General features: G+C 39.6%; 2 protein-coding genes across 2 annotated transcripts; both read left to right on the top strand.

Moving 5' to 3' along the window:
- The first annotated feature begins 46 nt into the window (after positions 1 to 46).
- Positions 47 to 6,577, top strand: LOC124412554 (neuronal acetylcholine receptor subunit beta-3-like). The gene is made up of 8 exons (XM_046892532.1): positions 47 to 304; positions 433 to 599; positions 2,406 to 2,450; positions 3,830 to 3,939; positions 4,061 to 4,274; positions 4,509 to 4,686; positions 5,509 to 5,661; positions 5,765 to 6,577. Exons 1-8 carry the CDS (start codon positions 202 to 204, stop codon positions 6,124 to 6,126), a joined length of 1,332 nt encoding a protein of 443 aa, XP_046748488.1. The 5' UTR covers positions 47 to 201; the 3' UTR covers positions 6,127 to 6,577.
- A 659-nt stretch (positions 6,578 to 7,236) lies between these two features.
- On the top strand, positions 7,237 to 12,999 carry LOC124415865 (beta-hexosaminidase subunit alpha-like). The gene is made up of 8 exons (XM_046896547.1): positions 7,237 to 7,422; positions 8,059 to 8,268; positions 8,662 to 8,875; positions 10,433 to 10,554; positions 10,730 to 11,105; positions 11,401 to 11,693; positions 12,346 to 12,605; positions 12,736 to 12,999. The coding sequence occupies exons 2-8, from the start codon at positions 8,092 to 8,094 to the stop codon at positions 12,914 to 12,916; spliced, it is 1,623 nt and encodes a 540-aa protein (XP_046752503.1). The 5' UTR covers positions 7,237 to 7,422; positions 8,059 to 8,091; the 3' UTR covers positions 12,917 to 12,999.
- Positions 13,000 to 21,221: the final 8,222 nt, after the last annotated feature.

The following is a 21,221-nucleotide window of genomic DNA, read 5'->3' as shown; positions in this document are numbered from 1 at the left end:
CTAACGATCATGATCTAGTGCATTTAAACTCAAGTGAAACTACGCTTCCCATCCAAGATATCATTAAATGAAATCAGCCCTCGATAAGCTTGACCTGCGTATGTGGGCGTTATTCACAATCAGTGTCAAATTTCATGGGCGTGATACATGCACCCATTTCACCCTTCTCTGTGACTCAGATTTATTAAACTCTTGTCACGTATGCTTTCAGTCCACGTTGTATCGGCTAACTCTTCAGCCATGACGAGGTTGCTGGTGTTGGGGTTTATCTTGTTAGCAGTTAATAATACAATACAATTCTCAGGTGAGTGTTGCATGGCGATAAATTTGAAATCTAATTTTTTCATCGCACCTCAAAACAGTATACTGATTCATCACATTCGAAAATTTGTCTTTCCTACCTCATGACTTTAATTCAAACTTATGGTATAGTTGACACGTACTCGCAGTGTCCCGAGGATCAAGTGAAGAATCGTTCGATGACGTTACAACTAAGAAAACATGTATTTTGTGACTACGATACTTACGTCCGTCCATCCCTTCACCAAGATAATGCTACGAAGGTGTATTTGGAACTCATCCCAAAGTTCATCGAATTCGTAAGATATCCTAGGGTTTTAGATTACATATCTGTAGATGAGAACGGGGCTAAGTGAACTCCTCTTTTATTCTTAGGAAGTAAGCAAGGGACTACGTGAACCCTTCCAAAGAAAATGAAAAATTGATAATTGATAGTGTAAGTAAGGTATATTGAGGATTTATAATTTAACTTAGAACATTATGTTGAATTAAGGTTAGTAATTTTCCCATTTAACAAGTTGATGATTTAATACTCGATTACTCACACTCGCACAAAAATCGTGAGCTCAATATTTATAATTGGAACATTCAATCTGAAATTCAGTTGATTCTGAGTAGAATGCAATACAATAAATACATGCCATATCGTCTGCATTGGAGTGATTAACGCGTAAGGTTGATTTTGATGATTTACGCGTTCGTTTTGCAATAGAAGTTTTGCTTTTACAGATTTCACTTTTCATCGCCTGTGGTGGTATAAAAAAGGTATTCGCTTAGCTCAAAAGTAACTTTTTAATTTCAAGGAATCTTCACGTTTTCGGGCTTCTGGTATCCAAGAAACATGTTTTTATAAGAAAATCGTTCTCTTTGTCAGTCTGGGCGTCTATGTTCCAAAAAGTTTCCGCGAAGACTTAAGAAATGGCTAGATGGAAAAAATTTGAAATCTACCAGACTTTATGTTCAAATGATATGCATGAAAAATGAAATTGGTTTGAAATATGGTGAGAAGTACCTGTTTTTACTACCTACAACTTGTTTTTACTGATCTTACAGCGGTTGATTTTATCCCGCATTGGTTGACTTTTTTTCACTGAATTCAATCGAATTAAAGTTATATACGATGCGTATTCGAAATATTAATGAATATTCAAAATGGCTTGCAAATCATATTTTTTTTGATTTTGTTTTTCAGTGCGGCCATTTAGCCCCGTTCTCCCGTGTACATATATGACTGAAATATAATCATTCTTATTGTCACAATGATATCTTCTCACATCATTCAAAATACTTTGAACTTTGCGGGACTGTTATAACTAGAGCGATTAAGGAATTCATGAATCATGCATGCAGATATTGGATTCGTAGAAAAGTTCTCTGTTTTCTATCGAAATTCAGCACTTCTGGTGAATTTTGTCTGTCAAATACTGCACAGAAACTGTTGACGCCTCCACAGACGTATCCTACACTACATGAAAGCATGATTTACATGGTTTAATTAGTTGATTAATTTAAATATCCCGATCTGCGAAGTGTACAAGGTCATTCGTCGAAAGGCAGATCGGGCGAGATCATGAGAGTACAAAGCAAAAACTCACTAAATCAGCTTCATCGGATATCAGCACAGATTGAATGGTGGGCTATGATTTGAGGGTAACAGACCCGTTGCATAAATATGGACATTGTTAAACTTACAAGGAACGTTAGTTTGGTATCCCCCTCCGATGCTCTTTAAACTCATGTATGTTGTAGAACATTGAAAACTGAAATACACGTTTTGGTTAACGAGGTCTCATTCAAATACATCAAGCGCATCAAGAAACCGTCCCGTGGAGGCTCATCTTTGGGGGTCGCTTACACCCCTTCAAACCGTTTTCCGTCATTCAATAAAAGTACGTGTTTTTTAGTTTTCAATGTTCCACAACATACATGAGTTGCTACAAATTCGAGAGGGGAGCCGGGGGGGGGGGGGGGGGGGGGGATTGGTGTACCTTGTCAGTGATAAAGACCTTTTATACGCTTGGGATGAATGACATTGTACGTTAAGTCTGATGTATGATTTCACACTGACGCAAACTAAATAGCTGTGATAATTTTGACTGTTGTAGGACGATCACGCAAATACCCTCATACTCTACGCTTGGATGGCAATGGTACGTTGTCAAATAAATACTTCATGATAGGCAAATGCAATTACATATTCGTATTCGTCAGGCATCCTTGTCGTTTTTGATCTCAAGACTTATAAATCGCATGGTATTTTTGCTATACCTAATGTAACAATAACTGACTACTGGTGATTAATTCTATGGTAACAAGAGATTGCATTTCAGTGATGCAGCATGAGCAACATCTGAATTGTAGGTTGAACGAAAAGTACAGCTACGACTCAATTTTCGCCAGATATTGTGTACACTGCCCCTGGTTTAAATTAAAACTTGTAGTGCAGAAACAAAAAATCACATGTAAACGTAGACAAGCATGCAAAATTTCAATTCCAACTCGCAGGATTTAAAAGCGTTTTCAGATTCGTCAAACAAGTCTGTGGAAAATTTGAAACTGGGACATTTTCTTTTATTTCATAATACTAAGTAAATCTTCTGAATCCGTGGCGGACTTCTAAAGGCATTAATATGAGATTGATACGCGACGTCACTCTACTCTATATTTGTGTGATATTTCCTGGAAAGCATAGTTGGCTATGAGCTTCTTACCATTGTATGTAATAATATGATCAAATTGGGAAAAACTGGTGAAACGGATTCAATTTTGTTGAAAGTACATTAACGTAAAAAAAAAGAAAAATTCGTAATATTATACAAATTGCAACACATATATTGGTTGCAAAAATAATTTCGAACGAAGTCCTTAACTGGCCACCAGTAAGAGAAGGCTAAACTGAAATTTAATACATCAATTCTCATTCCATTGTACAATTATGTCTTTTATAAGGAACTATAATTGATTCAATTCATCATCATTGTTCAGAGTAGAATTCTGAAGTTGTACGTTCTGCTTAATACATACATTGCAACGTTCACTTCGATGCATCGAAATTTGTGACTCCTAATAAGGAATGATCGACAATGCATCCCATCTGTTTCCACGCTGCAGTGCATGTACCAAAAATTTTCTCTAAATTAAATAAAAATCTCTCAAATATTTGGAATTAAATATTCGAAATGAAGCATTTCATCAATATATCTGAAACATTACGTGCTGGGTGGCAAACATATCGAGAGTCCGCGGTAAAGGACAATTTGGTGTATTGGTATTTCGACAGTTGTACCCGAGGCTTGCACAAACGTTGAATGAGTTGTATTTTTCTAAATAAAAAAAAGTGCGTGTAACAGTGATATGCCTGCAAATACTCTCGATCACAAAATTCACAAAACTTATTTCAGATCGTTCTGAGAGTAAAACAAAATGAAAATGTTAAGTAGTTCGAGACATGAATTCTGAAACATTGAAAGTTGGAGTTACGTAACTTCCACAGATAACGGCAACTGAAAAATTTGGATCTACCTTTCAGATTTGGACAGACGAACATCTGAAATGGAGTATATCAAAATTCGGAAATCTCAGCTCACTTCAGGTGTCCAGTGATGAACTTTGGATGCCTCATTTATATGTTTACAACTCGTAAGACACTCTTGAAAATTATTTTTCGACAAATTGAAATCGTACTCGACAACTTTTACTAAAATTTGGAATTCCCAAATGAATCAGTTAATGCAGATTTATATGTTTCCGTTACTCACAGCGGGAACTTAGACCGTGAACAGTATGGGATACCAAAAACTGACTGTGTTCTACATAGCAGTGGACAGGTAGCTTGTGTCCCGGCGATGAAATACATGTCACACTGCATAGCAAATTATCAGCACTGGCCCTTTGACAGGCATAACTGTACCCTTTACCTTGGCTCCTGGTCGCACACGGGCGAAGAGATAGATTATAACTTTTTCGATGACGGGGTAATGTAGTACAATTCCATTCCACTCATCTCCCGTTTACCACTAGGTAACAATTAGACAAAGGATCAACAGATAACATTATTCTCAAATGACATCCGCCACCTGAATTTGGTGAAATTAAGTTACCAAGTTTGCAACTACTACTACCAATCTGTTACATTTACATGTTTAAGATAGTGAAGTGTCCGTCATCCAAACAACAATAGGCTCTCCATAAATTCACTTAATTTCTAGGTGCTTGAAATGCCTGATTTCACTCCGAATCCTCGATGGAAACTTCTGTCAATAAGCGCCAAGAAAAAAGTTGACAAGTTCGAGGCAATGAATTACACATTCCCAAGATTGACATATAATGTCGTCGTTGAACGGCATTCAACTTTCATGCAGACCACCATTCTTGCTCCTGCAATTGGTGAGCGATTGTGCATGCGTGCAGTATATACTTATCCCATGCGGGAATTTTTTGAATCTGGTATTTCGAATTACTCGAGGTGACTTCGTGATTTGTGTTAATGTTTTGATCTACCCCCTACTGTATGCTGAAGTAGTCCGCTTTAGAAGAGATCTCTTTATGCATGTACCTGCATATAAGCCTATTATATGCGTATCGTAAGAATTCAGTAATATGTATACAATATGCATATATGTATTGATATAATTGAATGGAATAGACATGCCTTACACATACACAAAAATGAACATACTTATATTTCAAGGACTATATGGTAATGAAATAGCAGCTTTTGATACAAGTGCGTAAAAACTTAAAATCTCACGCGTATTGAACGGTATTTTTTATAACAGTTCGAGTACAGAGTGAGCTTGTCTTTTGATTGCGATTTTCGTGCGTGAGGTGCTATTTTTTGGCATACCGTGAGTAACGTGAGGTCATTTCGATACAGCATTTCGAGGTAGGAACTTACGTTACGCACTATATTCCAAAAAGTAGCACTTTACGCACGCTGTTAAGAAAATGTATTTATGCACTGCGAGCATAGCTTGCAGATATTTTTTCACCTGTGTACCGTATTTATAGTAGTCTTTTTCGCGATAATACAAAAAAAAGTACCTTTACGTCCTCGTACTTAAAAGTCCACGCTTTTGTACTTCGAACAGTACCAAAAAAATTATAAACAATACTCTTGTTACATAAACTATCGTATACACCATGGAGCCAACGTCTTTTCCACCTCGCGTATATACAAACTTACGCTCGACGTATCTACTATTCTAGTACTAATCATCTTGACCATGATGGTACTGTGGTTAAATCCAATGAACAGTGAACGAATGGTACTGGCTGCCCTCAATTTGATCTGTCATTTACTCTGCATCATCGACGTTAACTGGCAGGTGCCCTTCAACGGTGACACTTTACCCTCGATATGTAAGCTATACCAGCATATTTATTTCCAGATCATTGTTCGTAACAAATGATGGTCGGGGAATAAGGTGACGTGTATTAACAGCACAGTAACGTTAAATTTCAGTGGTCTTCCTTAAAAATTCCTTGATCATTGCCAGCGCGGTGCTTTTTTTAACCGCACTGCTTCGACAACTGAAAGGAATATCGATACCCGCACCGGTCTGGCTGACATCGACGACTTCCTTTATATTAGAAAGCAAGGCTGGCCAGTTCATTCTGCTCGCAACTTTGGACCCAAACACCTCCACGACAATGGGAACTAAAGACGACAATATTAGGTTGATCCAATCGAGTGCTACATCGTCTATAATTAATCCAGAGAGCGTCAACGCGTGGCATCATTTCGCCACTTTACTGGACCGATTGTCTTTCATTGCTGTGCTTCTAACATACGTTATCATGATATCGGTACTCCTTCCTAAGTAAAACAACGAGGGTGTGCCTAATGTTTCATCTCTGAGAAAATATTGTGCACAAGAGCATCCTGTCATCAATATTACCATTCATTATAAATTCATGTACTATCTACCAGTTAGGACTGGTTCGCGTAAGATAGAAAACTGGAGTGTCTGGTAGTTCATGTTATAGCAAAGCATATATTCGCATCTTGAAGTACGTACGTTGACTGCCAATATATTCATGTTGGTGAAATGATATTTTGATGCTGCATTTAATAAAACTACAATTATATACGCTACCGTGTCCTACCTATAATACATCCATTTCAGATTACTATAGTAGATCAAATGTAAGCTTAAATTTCAGAGTATAAATGCCCATTAGTTACAAGACAATGGTATAAATCGTGTTCCAAATCTTGTACATTACATGTCAATTACGCATTTACCATTAATCTTAAAAAATACCCATCATATGGCTGCACACCGTAAAATTATAACGTTGTATAATGTACTTAATTTTGGCACACTCTGAAATGTTTTTGTGAGACACAGAATTTTCGTACAGGATTCAATAAAGTTATTATTATGGCTCTTTTGTACGAGCACAGATGTACGTGGGATCTGATTTCTTTCTAAAGTGACTCGAACAAGTTATTCTATAAGGTTTAGGGCCTTGAGTTTGAAATCTGGAATTCTACAAAAACGTTTTCGAGTCACTATACATCGAGGGATCAACCATGTAAGTTCAAGGATGTGACCCCTCCTCGTAATAATTAATGGATGAAAAATATGGAAACATACACTTTCACTTCCAAAAATTATATCATGCATTTTAAACTAGTTTTATCTGATTATTCATTAAAGTCGTCGTAGGAGGCAGGGAAATTATCAACGTGCCAATCACCTATTATACGTGTGGAAAATAACTTCGAAAGTTAACAAACATACTGCACTAAAGATAAGTCAGTGACATTAAATATAACCCCGATGCTCGTTAGAGGCGTGCACTGTAGCCGTTCATACGTTATACGATATTCGAGTTGCCAAGTCGTTTGCGACGTCCTCAGTCAGTCGTCGCAGCTTGGCCCGCCAAAAGGTCCGATAACCTCATATGTACTTTGTACGCAACACTTGTCAGTTGAGTGAGTCAAGTATTTTATTTCAATCTTTTACGAAATGTGTTATTCAAGTAATTGGCCAAATGTAATGAGTAGCGTATAATCGTTACAATCTGCAAATAAATTAGAAACCAGAATATAATTGAGCTGTAACAAGAACATTGAACGGTATTAGATAGCTTGACCATAATTCAGATCAATATGTATGTAATATAACACTGACGCGTCTCAAGTTATGGAATTCATTAGTTTTTGTCATATACCTAAGTATTGGGCGGTCACATAAATGGCTGAACCACAAGTATCTCTGGGTCAGTACGTATTACTACTACTCGATAACGATTATGATTGGTGTTAGGTACATTCACCATGAATTGGGGACGTTGAATTACAGCTGCGATTATTCATGCTATCGCGTATTAAGTGCACAGCTGTACGTGACGGGCCAACCATACTAAAATTGATTAGTTTTACTTGTTTCACACGAAGTACTAAGAATACAACTATCATGTAAGTAACGCGTAAATTTGTCAAAATTTGAGGTTTTTGTATATAACTTTATTACTTCTGTTAATTAGAGTTGCGCCTTACAGTTTTACATGTATTCTTAGGACCAATGTGTCATTTCTAAGCGTGTCTTCTCCCTTCTTAGCATGTGTAATGCCTTCATTTCACTTCTTTTTATCGTACATTGTTTCTTCTTTCCGACAATCTTCGATCGAAGGTCAAATTAACGAGTCTCTTTGTCTCATTTACGTAGAAAATTCTCCGTATTAACATTCCTTGCTTCGGCTGCAACGCTTGGAGCGCAATACGGATGTACTGATCAGTTGGCTTAGAGGTCATCTGGGAAATAAGCGTAAAGATAAATAATGATGTTTTGGGTATTACTGGGAATCTTGTGCGCATCCACGTTCGTGAAAAGCTCATATCGTGTTAATCCCGGACCATTGGTGAACGCTACTCGAGGTGAACCATGGCCTCAACCTTATCAAACGATAAAATACGACGGATTCCTCGTTCTTCGGCCATCGGTATTTCAGTTTGTGGTGAGTTGGCAACTTAAGAAACAAATGGCATGATTTAGATACTCTAGATCGTTGAAAAACATGATATTACATTGAGTCGTTTTCATTGAGGATCGAGACACGGCACAATCTGAGGGCAGAGAGACCTGATATTCGTTTTTTACGCAATCGCATCGATTAAACAGGAACCTCAGAGTCTTAAATATCACATGCAGTATGCACCAACGTACTTTATAACTGGTGTAAACGACCGACGTCATAATTAAACTTCAACTCACAGTTCTTAACGCCATTGTATGTCTTGGCACAGATTCAGTATACCCTAATTGTACCAATTTTCCAAACTCATTCTAATTGTAAGCCGTAACAACTAATTATCTATGTACTTGCTCAATTCTTATTGGTCTTTGATAGGTAACTGGAGAGACCTGCGATATTCTCGAAGATGCGATTCAACGTTACACAGCCATCGTGACTTTGGAGGCTAGTGTGGCTTCTAAGGAAGTCAGATCGGCACCACGGACGCACGCAAGGCACCACCCTTCATTTGCCGGAAACCTTGTCTCCTTGAACGTCCGTCTAGTAAGCCCTTGCGAGCACATGCCCCATCTGAACATGAACGAATCCTGTAAGACGATTTTCCTTTTAATAGCATACAATTCCAGCCTAACTTCTGACATTGCGGTGAAAACTTTTCGACCGTAAGGTATATTTGCAATGGTGCTTTCTAGGAAGGTCGAACAGATACACTACTGCACAAAATGATACCAGTGATTATGTGTCTGGTCAAAGACATCAATCATATTTTTTTTTGTTGAGTTATGTCATTTGTTGGAAAGCACTCGAACTTCTGCTTGTACTGACAACCGTGATAATCTATACTTAAATACGGCTGAACCTGAATTCATATTTTTGGGAATTCATAAACCGAATCAGGTTTATCCAGTAATAGATCAATTGCAATTTATTCTATTGTACTATATGTATAGATATAGGTATTTTTAAAATACATACCTTGTATTTATGAAGTATTTTGCCAGCCCGACTATGATCGTGTATCGGACTGATTTTGAATATGATCTGTTAGGACTTTTTTCATTTGACAAAACAACATTTGTCCAGTAAGAGATTGTGGTAATCAGCTATTATCCGAATTGCACCACACGATTTCAATCAAAAGACAAAATAATGATTCATTTCTGACTGTCTGAGCAAATATACAAAAATTAATTGGTTGTGCTAATCATGAACTAATGTAAATATATTTTCATCAATCATAGGACGGAATAATTAGGCTTGTGAATATTTTTTTTATGTAAATATATAAATATTTTTGTAAATAATCTGCATGTATCCGAATCGAATTTCAAGGAATCGTACGGTGATAACAGCCTCGTTATCTTATTTTGTTTGCGCAGCGTATGTAACAACACTATCACACAGTATTACCAAAAACTGGAAAACAAGATTGGCAAACAACTTCTGTGATTTGGTAATTCTAAACACTCGTCGAATAGTCACGTTTACATGATTCAGACAAAATTAACACATTTTGCGTAAACATAATTTTTCTACGATATAGAGTAGTAATACGAGTTTGTACTCACTAAAAATAATCTTCCTTTTTTTTTATATTTTGAGCCACTACTTTTTACTTCAACTTCGTTATTACACGAGAAAGTTTTGTGTTTTAAATAATCATATCGAGCTACCCTCATTTAAAACATATCTTCTTATCTACGACAGCTCATTTTCAGTGATTTACTCGTATAAGTATACCTGCGCGTATGCTGAATCGGTATAATAATAGATAAACTTTACCTTAAGTTAGTTTTAGTTATAAGTATAATATTTTATGTCCGTATGTGCATGGCTACGATTGTGAGTTATAACGTTCGTACCGTAGAGGGTGAGGTAAAAATAAGATGCGGCAAAAAAAACCTTCTAGCCACGTGGTCACTACAGAGGTGAATTTGAATCACTGGTGAGGCGACATGCCCCAGAATAATGACTATTGGCGAAAGAAATGATACTGTACTAGCAGGGTGGCATAATCTACACGAATTGATTTTTCGAAACGCCTAGCTCTATTCCACTACCGGCTTTATCGTTTTATTTAATATATCGATTTCGGTCTCAACACACAATAAAAATACGACCCACTTAATTATTTTCCCTTGAACAGATGTCTTGGATATACGCAATGCAACAGAAGCAGGAAGTCTCGAAGCCGAGAGTATATGGGGTATTCTTCGAGGTCTCGAAACGTTTACCCACCTCCTATCGCGTTCCGGGGATGGGCCGAATGTAAGAAAAACAAAAAAAATAACGATTTATAATTCACAGTTTTTTTTAAACATTCTTTTAATTAAATCTGTAACCCCACTTTCAAAATAATTCCCGGAGTAGTCTCAACTTTGCGAGAAAAAAAAGTCTCGTGCTTTTTTGAAGGCGAATTATTCAACGATTAATTAACTTGCAGCTTGCATTGAAGTGTCAGACCATAATTGACAAGCCACTATTACAACATCGCGGTCTCCTTCTGGATACTTCACGTCACTACCTTCCAGTTTCGGACATACTGCGAACCTTGGATGCAATGTCGTACAACAAGATGAACGTATTTCATTGGCATATTACTGATGACCAAAGTTTCCCGTATCAAAGTACCCGTTTTCCAGAGCTCTCTGCCAAGGGTGCCTACCACCCCACGCTGACATATTCGCCGGAGAACGTACAGAAGATCATTGAATATGCGAGGTACCGGGGTATCCGAGTGATACCTGAATTTGACACACCGGGTCATACCAGGTCTTGGGGAGAATCACACCCTGACCTACTCACCCCATGCTACGACGGTTGGTACTGCTTTACCGTTGTTATATTATACGATAAGTATCGTAACGCAGTTTCTAGTTTTAAGTTTTTCTTTTTGAATAAGAGAAATTGTCCGCGCTCAAAAATACTCCTGTCAAATCAAACTTTCCAATTATTATTTTCAATTAGTAAACAGCCCTGCAGCAGTAAAAATTTCCTTGAGATTACATATTTTCCAAAGAAACATTTATCCCTACCGTGCATTCTGTAATGTATATCATATACATTGGTCCTTGAATAATACACGTAAGGTAAATGCGAGTTCTCAATGTTCAGATAGCACGGGAGCTCCGGATGGCACCTTGGGGCCGCTTGACCCAACGGAGTCTAAGCTCTACCCATTCATTCGTGAATTATTTACCGAGATCGGCGTCACCTTTCCCGAACGGTACATTCACCTTGGTGGCGACGAAGTGCCGTTTGATTGCTGGGCCAGTAATCCACGCATTCGTGAGTACATGCGCCAACATCACATGAACGGTAGATATGAACAACTAGAGGCAGAGTACATTCAGAAACTTCTGAATATCACTCAGGATCTCAATACGACCTCTATCGTTTGGCAGGAGGTATGTTACAGAGTTATAAACATATTTATGGACGAATATTCATTGACATTTAACTATAGGGTGTTGTCGAACAAGGTCGCCACGCCGACCAAAGTAAACTCAACTATAGGGATTCTGAGTGTAGTAATTCGAGTGACCGAATGAAAATATCCTAAGGGTGTAAATCCGTGTTTTTGGCAAACTGCGACGCCGTTTGTAATCAAATAAATCAAGATTCGCGGTGTCGTAACGAATAACATATTGGTAGATACAGCTTTGTAATTCGGATTATGAAGACGAAGCAGTCAGTTACAATAATGTTAGACAAGAACGTTGCACTGAGAAAAAAATATTTGGAAATAAAATTTACTCGAGAAATAATTGTTGACCATAAACGACACTGCAGGTTAATGTGGTATACGAAACGGTTTATACATTAATTTGCAATCTGCGCTACTGAAATTTTTGTGGCATTTTAACTCTAGTACGGTACACTGGTTGTGGCACACCCAACTCTTCTAATCAGCTGCGGAAGTGTATCATGCTTGAATTAAATACATTGTCGCAAGTGAGACGATTACTATATTCACTCCAATGTGAAATAATGGCATAATTTGATTACATAAGATTTGACCTTTGACGTACTACAGCAGACCCCTTGTGAATGTTTAAGGTTTTCGATAACGGTGTTCATCTTTCGCCGGAAACGGTGGTCCATGTATGGACGGGTAATCAAGAGCGCAAATTGGCAGCTGTAACCAAGGCGGGATTTCATGCGTTGCTATCAGCATGCTGGTACCTTGACCGTCTTGCGACTGGTGGGGATTGGCGCAAATTTTACGCTTGTGATCCTCTTCAATTTCCAAGCACCGTTCAACAACAGGAGTTGGTGATGGGCGGCGAAGCCTGCATGTGGGGAGAAGTTGTCGACAGGTACTCGCAAAAAATATAACGAAACGAAATACTATTAGTACCTCGTCTATTGAATAATGTTACATGGGTACGGATCTTTATCAGATCCGAAGCGCATAACACGGTTGATGATGCATAATTATTATTCTAGTACGAACGTCCATCCAAGAATATGGCCAAGAGCAAGTGCTACAGCCGAGAGACTGTGGAGCCACGAACGAAACCCTTCTGCGAGTTATGCAGCTCAACGCCTCGAAGAGCACGCCTGTCGTATGAATAGACGCGGCATACCCGCGCAACCGCCGAATGGTCCTGGATTCTGTATCCAATGATGCATGAATTAATTTTCCTTCCAAGTTTGATTCATTTAGTCGGGTGATTGGTACAAGAAATGAGATTCCGCAAGCATATTGATGGAAAAATTGCCGGCTATTTCTCCAAACAGCATCGATTATTTTAAGGAATGTATCGATTTCCAAGGAAACATTTCAACCGATTAGGAACCACTCGGAATGTTGAAAATACATAAACAGAATATGAATATTAGTGTCGACGTATCATTGTAAGTTAAAATATTTCTTGAATCATTTTAGACAAATTTCAATGCAATGTTTCTGAATATTAAGGAATGATTGACAAAAACTTTGTTTTAAAAATAACAGAAATATCTTATTTCACTGAAGGAGATCTTATCTTGCTCGAATTAATAGAAAATGATTGTAAAATAAACATCTCTGCCGCAGAATGTTCAAGTATTGTTAGGATTAAGAAAAAATGCCATACAGGTAACTGCTAGGTGTTGGAATTGGAATGTTCAATACTACATTTTTCGATGACCAGTAGGACCTCGACTATACAAACCTCAGTCATTCGAACCCTCAATTATCCGAACCATTACTTGATTTATCCGAATTCTCCAACTCTGATGATCGCTATCTCTATCGGAACTCGTCGCTCTCTTATAATTGTGTAGTTATGATGCTTCGAAGAATTCGTTCAAACATTTTTTAAAATTTCGAAAATTGTCACCGAAACCTCGGAGGAGTAATTCTTACTTTTTTTTGAACGAAAAATCTTTCATCTCAGAATCGATTTCTTTTCTTTACTAATTGGACTCGCAGAAAACCAATAAACTCACCAGGAAGAGCGTAGAAGCTACGTGACAAAAAAGACGTGGGGAATCTTTCGTTTCATGAATGTAACTCTTGATCCGATGCTCGCAGCGTATTAAGACTGCCTTCAACCGACGTCTCGCGCGAAATTACGTCGCATTGGTGGATGTAAGATTTATTTGCTGCGTTTTCCGAATTCGTCGAAATATTGAATTGAAAATGTTGCATTTTGAAAGTGAGCCTTACTTTTTTTTTGGCCGCAGAATCTTTCTTCTGGAAGTCAATTGGTATGACCATTTCTTGAACAATTGGACCCCCAGAAACTCAGAAAATACATCCAAGATATCGTAGGACCATCAGCAGTGAAATCACGGAGAAAAGACCAGCTACAGAGTCATGTGAAAAATGAGACTTTCGATTTTTTGCTGTAACTCTCGACCCGTTGCTCGCAGCGTATTGAGACTGCGTTCTATCGATCTCTTTCGCAAAATTACGTCGGAATGGTGCCCTAAAGGAAAAATTGCAGCACTTTTCATATTCGTCGGAATTTTCACCAAAAATACAAAATGGTTAGCCTTGGATTTTTTTTAAACGAAAAATTTTTTGTCGGGCAATCGACTTGGACGACCATATATTGACTAATTGTACGCCCAGAAACTCAGAGAACGCGTCAGAAATAGCGTAGGACCAGTGGCAGAGAAATGACAATAAGAATCTGCAGTTTTTGGGCTGTAACTTTGTAGGTGTTGCTCGCAGCGTATTAGGACTGCGTTCAATCGATTTCTCTCGCAGATTTTGTGGCCCAAAAATCTTTTGTCTGGGAATCGACGTGTACGACCAGTTCTTGACTAATTTGAACCCCAGGATATGAGAAAACACGTCAAAAATAGCGTAGGACCAGCGGCAGAGAAATGACGTCAAAAATCTGCAGTTTTTCGGCTGTAACTTCTTTCACGTTGCTCGCAGCGTATCGGGACTGCGATCAATCGATTCCTCTCGCAAAATTACGTCGGAATAGTGCCTCAAAGAATTGATTGCAGCACTTTCTAAAATCGCCGAAATTTCCGCCTAAAATCCAAAGGGGTTAGCCTTAGTTTTTTGGTGATTTTTGGAGTCGAAAATTTTCCGTCTCGGAATCAATTAGTATGACCCTTTCTAGAGTAATTGGACCACCAGGAACTCAGAAATCACATGAAAAAGGGCGTAGGACCCACAGCGGAGAAATGACGATGAAAATCTGCAGTTTTTCGGCTGTAACTTCTTTCACGTTGCTCGCAGCGTATCGGGACTGCGATCAATCGATTCCTCTGGCAAAATTACGTCGGGATAGAGCCTCAAAGAATTATTTGCAGCACTTTCCAAAATCGATGAAATTTTCGCCCAAAATCCAAAGGGGTTAGCCTTAGTTTTTTCGTGATTTTTGGAGTCGAAAATTTTCCGTCTCGGAATCGATTAGTATGACCCTTTCTGGAGTAATTGGACCACCGAGAACTCAGAAATCACATGAAAAAGGGCGTAGGACCAGCAGCGGAGAAATGACGATGAAAATCTGCAGTTTTTCGGCTGTAACTTCTTTCACGTTGCTCGCAGCGTATCGGGACTGCGATCAATCGATTCCTCTGGCAAAATTACGTCGGAATAGTGCCTCAAAGAATTAATTGCAGCACTTTCTAAAATCGCCGAAATTTTCGCCTAAAATCCAAAGGGGTTAGCCTTAGTTTTTTCGTGATTTTTGGAGTCGAGAATTTTCCGTCTCGGAATCAATTAGTATGACCCTTTCTAGAGTGATTGGACCACCAGGAACTCAGAAATCACATGAAAAAGGGCGTAGGACCCACAGTGGAGAAATGACGATGAAAATCTGCAGTTTTTCGGCTGTAACTTCTTTCACGTTGCTCGCAGCGTATCGGGACTGCGATCAATCGATTCCTCTGGCAAAATTACGTCGGAATAGTGCCTCAAAGAATTGATTGCAGCACTTTCTAAAATCGCCGAAATTTCCGCCTAAAATCCAAAGGGGTTGGCCTTAGTTTTTTCGTGATTTTTGGAGTCGAAAATTTTCCGTCTCGGAATCAATTAGTATGACCCTTTCTAGAGTAATTGGACCACCAGGAACTCAGAAATCACATGAAAAAGGGCGTAGGACCCACAGCGGAGAAATGACGATGAAAATCTGCAGTTTTTCGGCTGTAACTTCTTTCACGTTGCTCGCAGCGTATCGGGACTGCGATCAATCGATTCCTCTGGCAAAATTACGTCGGAATAGAGCCTCAAAGAATTATTTGCAGCACTTTCCAAAATCGCTGAAATTTTGGCCCAAAATCCAAAGGGGTTAGCCTTAGTTTTTTCGTGATTTTTGGAGTCGGAAATTTTCCGTCTCGGAATCAATTAGTATGACCCTTTCTGGAGTAATTGGACCACCAGGAACTCAGAAATCACATGAAAAAGGGCGTAGGACCAACAGCGGAGAAATGACGATGAAAATCTGCAGTTTTTCGGCTGTAACTTCTTTCACGTTGCTCGCAGCGTATCGGGACTGCGATCAATCGATTCCTCTGGCAAAATTACGTCGGGATAGAGCCTCAAAGAATTATTTGCAGCACTTTCCAAAATCGCTGAAATTTTCGCCCAAAATCCAAAGGGGTTAGCCTTAGTTTTTTCGTGATTTTTGGAGTCGAAAATTTTCCGTCTCGGAATCGATTAGTATGACCCTTTCTGGAGTAATTGGACCACCGAGAACTCAGAAATCACATGAAAAAGGGCGTAGGACCAGCAGCGGAGAAATGACGATGAAAATCTGCAGTTTTTCGGCTGTAACTTCTTTCACGTTGCTCGCAGCGTATCGGGACTGCGATCAATCGATTCCTCTGGCAAAATTACGTCGGAATAGTGCCTCAAAGAATTAATTGCAGCACTTTCTAAGATCGCCGAAATTTTCGCCTAAAATCCAAAGGGGTTAGCCTTAGTTTTTTCGTGATTTTTGGAGTCGAGAATTTTCCGTCTCGGAATCAATTAGTATGACCCTTTCTAGAGTGATTGGACCACCAGGAACTCAGAAATCACATGAAAAAGGGCGTAGGACCCACAGTGGAGAAATCACGATGAAAATCTGCAGTTTTTCGGCTGTAACTTCTTTCACGTTGCTCGCAGCGTATCGGGACTGCGATCAATCGATTCCTCTGGCAAAATGACGTCGGAATAGTGCCTCAAAGAATTGATTGCAGCACTTTCTAAAATCGCCGAAATTTCCGCCTAAAATCCAAAGGGGTTAGCCTTAGTTTTTTCGTGATTTTTGGAGTCGAAAATTTTCCGTCTCGGAATCAATTAGTATGACCCTTTCTAGAGTAATTGGACCACCAGGAACTCAGAAATCACATGAAAAAGGGCGTAGGACCCACAGCGGAGAAATGACGATGAAAATCTGCAGTTTTTCGGCTGTAACTTCTTTCACGTTGCTCGCAGCGTATCGGGACTGCGATCAATCGATTCCTCTGGCAAAATTACGTCGGAATAGAGCCTCAAAGAATTATTTGCAGCACTTTCCAAAATCGCTGAAATTTTGGCCCAAAATCCAAAGGGGTTAGCCTTAGTTTTTTCGTGATTTTTGGAGTCGGAAATTTTCCGTCTCGGAATCAATTAGTATGACCCTTTCTGGAGTAATTGGACCACCAGGAACTCAGAAATCACATGAAAAAGGGCGTAGGACCAACAGCGGAGAAATGACGATGAAAATCTGCAGTTTTTCGGCTGTAACTTCTTTCACGTTGCTCGCAGCGTATCGGGACTGCGATCAATCGATTCCTCTGGCAAAATTACGTCGGGATAGAGCCTCAAAGAATTATTTGCAGCACTTTCCAAAATCGCTGAAATTTTCGCCCAAAATCCAAAGGGGTTAGCCTTAGTTTTTTCGTGATTTTTGGAGTCGAAAATTTTCCGTCTCGGAATCGATTAGTATGACCCTTTCTGGAGTAATTGGACCACCGAGAACTCAGAAATCACATGAAAAAGGGCGTAGGACCAGCAGCGGAGAAATGACGATGAAAATCTGCAGTTTTTCGGCTGTAACTTCTTTCACGTTGCTCGCAGCGTATCGGGACTGCGATCAATCGATTCCTCTGGCAAAATTACGTCGGAATAGTGCCTCAAAGAATTAATTGCAGCACTTTCTAAGATCGCCGAAATTTTCGCCTAAAATCCAAAGGGGTTAGCCTTAGTTTTTTCGTGATTTTTGGAGTCGAGAATTTTCCGTCTCGGAATCAATTAGTATGACCCTTTCTAGAGTGATTGGACCACCAGGAACTCAGAAATCACATGAAAAAGGGCGTAGGACCCACAGTGGAGAAATCACGATGAAAATCTGCAGTTTTTCGGCTGTAACTTCTTTCACGTTGCTCGCAGCGTATCGGGACTGCGATCAATCGATTCCTCTGGCAAAATGACGTCGGAATAGTGCCTCAAAGAATTGATTGCAGCACTTTCTAAAATCGCCGAAATTTCCGCCTAAAATCCAAAGGGGTTAGCCTTAGTTTTTTCGTGATTTTTGGAGTCGAAAATTTTCCGTCTCGGAATCAATTAGTATGACCCTTTCTAGAGTAATTGGACCACCAGGAACTCAGAAATCACATGAAAAAGGGCGTAGGACCCACAGCGGAGAAATGACGATGAAAATCTGCAGTTTTTCGGCTGTAACTTCTTTCACGTTGCTCGCAGCGTATCGGGACTGCGATCAATCGATTCCTCTGGCAAAATTACGTCGGAATAGAGCCTCAAAGAATTATTTGCAGCACTTTCCAAAATCGCTGAAATTTTGGCCCAAAATCCAAAGGGGTTAGCCTTAGTTTTTTCGTGATTTTTGGAGTCGGAAATTTTCCGTCTCGGAATCAATTAGTATGACCCTTTCTGGAGTAATTGGACCACCAGGAACTCAGAAATCACATGAAAAAGGGCGTAGGACCCACAGCGGAGAAATGACGATGAAAATCTGCAGTTTTTCGGCTGTAACTTCTTTCACGTTGCTCGCAGCGTATCGGGACTGCGATCAATCGATTCCTCTGGCAAAATTACGTCGGAATAGTGCCTCAAAGAATTGATTGCAGCACTTTCTAAAATCGCCGAAATTTTCGCCTAGAATCCAAAGGGGTTAGCCTTAGTTTTTTGGTGATTTTTGGAGTCGAAAATTTTCCGTCTCGGAATCAATTAGTATGACCCTTTCTAGAGTGATTGGACCACCAGGAACTCAGAAATCACATAAAAAAGGGCGTAGGACCCACAGTGGAGAAATGACGATGAAAATCTGCAGTTTTTCGGCTGTAACTTCTTTCACGTTGCTCGCAGCGTATCGGGACTGCGATCAATCGATTCCTCTGGCAAAATTACGTCGGAATAGTGCCTCAAAGAATTATTTGCAGCACTTTCTAAAATCGCCGAAATTTTCGCCTAAAATCCAAAGGGGTTAGCCTTAGTTTTTTCGTGATTTTTAGAGTCGAAAATTTTCGGTCTCAAAATCAATTGGTATGACCATTTCTAGAGTAATTGGACCACCAGAAACTCAAAAATCACATCAAAAAGAGCGTAGAACCAACAGCGGAGAAATGACGATGAAAATCTGCAGTTTTTCGGCTGTAACTTTTTTCGCGTTGCTCGCAGCGTATCGGGACTGCGATCAATCGATTCCTCTCGCAAAATTACGCCGGAATAGTGGCTTAAAGAATTAATTGCATCACCCTCCAAAATTGCTGAAATTTCCGCCAAAAATCCAAAGGGGTTAGCCTTAGTTTTTTTTGTGATTTTTGGAGTCGAAAATTTTCCGTCTCGGAATCAATTAGTATGACCCTTTCTAGAGTAATTGGACCACCAGGAACTCAGAAATCACATGAAAAAGGGCGTAGGACCCACAGTGGAGAAATGACGATGAAAATCTGCAGTTTTTCGGCTGTAACTTCTTTCACGTTGCTCGCAGCGTATCGGGACTGCGATCAATCGATTCCTCTGGCAAAATTACGTCGGAATAGTGCCTCAAAGAATTGATTGCAGCACTTTCTAAAATCGCCGAAATTTTCGCCTAGAATCCAAAGGGGTTAGCCTTAGTTTTTTGGTGATTTTTGGAGTCGAAAATTTTCCGTCTCGGAATCAATTAGTATGACCCTTTCTAGAGTGATTGGACCACCAGAAACTCAGAAATCACATCAAAAAGGGCGTAGGACCCACAGTGGAGAAATGACGATGAAAATCTGCAGTTTTTCGGCTGTAACTTCTTTCACGTTGCTCGCAGCGTATCGGGACTGCGATCAATCGATTCCTCTGGCAAAATTACGTCGGAATAGAGCCTCAAAGAATCATTTGCAGCACTTTCCAAAATCGCTGAAATTTTGGCCCAAAATCCAAAGGGGTTAGCCTTAGTTTTTTCGTGATTTTTGGAGTCGGAAATTTTCCGTCTCGGAATCAATTAGTATGACCCTTTCTGGAGTAATTGGACCACCAGGAACTCAGAAATCACATGAAAAAGGGCGTAGGACTCACAGCGGAGAAATGACGATGAAAATCTGCAGTTTTTCGGCTGTAACTTCTTTCACGTTGCTCGCAGCGTATCGGGACTGCGATCAATCGATTCCTCTGGCAAAATTACGTCGGAATAGTGCCTCAAAGAATTGATTGCAGCACTTTCTAAAATCGCCGAAATTTTCGCCTAGAATCCAAAGGGGTTAGCCTTAGTTTTTTGGTGATTTTTGGAGTCGAAAATTTTCCGTCTCGGAATCAATTAGTATGACCCTTTCTAGAGTGATTGGACCACCAGGAACTCAGAAATCACATAAAAAAGGGCGTAGGACCCACAGTGGAGAAATGACGATGAAAATCTGCAGTTTTTCGGCTGTAACTTCTTTCACGTTGCTCGCAGCGTATCGGGACTGCGATCAATCGATTCCTCTGGCAAAATTACGTCAGAATAGTGCCTCAAAGAATTAATTGCAGCACTTTCTAAAATCGCCGAAATTTTCGCCTAAAATCCAAAGGGGTTAGCCTTAGTTTTTTCGTGATTTTTAGAGTCGAAAATTTTCGGTCTCAAAATCAATTGGTATGACCATTTCTAGAGTAATTGGACCACCAGAAACTCAAAAATCACATCAAAAAGAGCGTAGAACCAACAGCGGAGAAATGACGATGAAAATCTGCAGTTTTTCGGCTGTAACTTTTTTCGCGTTGCTCGCAGCGTATCGGGACTGCGATCAATCGATTCCTCCCGCAAAATTACGCCGGAATAGTGGCTTAAAGAATTAATTGCATCACCCTCCAAAATTGCTGAAATTCCCGCCAAAAATCCAAAGGGGTTAGCCTTAGTTTTTTTTGTGATTTTTGGAGTCGAAAATTTTCCGTCTCGGAATCAATTAGTATGACCCTTTCTAGAGTAATTGGACCACCAGGAACTCAGAAATCACATGAAAAAGGGCGTAGGACCCACAGTGGAGAAATGACGATGAAAATCTGCAGTTTTTCGGCTGTAACTTCTTTCACGTTGCTCGCAGCGTAT

The sequence above is a fragment of the Diprion similis genome, chromosome 2, assembly GCF_021155765.1.
Source record: "Diprion similis isolate iyDipSimi1 chromosome 2, iyDipSimi1.1, whole genome shotgun sequence".
Classification (NCBI taxonomy): Eukaryota; Metazoa; Arthropoda; class Insecta; order Hymenoptera; family Diprionidae; genus Diprion; species Diprion similis.
The sequence above is the reverse complement of the archived record's forward strand: the minus strand, read 5'-3'. Positions and strand labels throughout refer to the sequence as shown.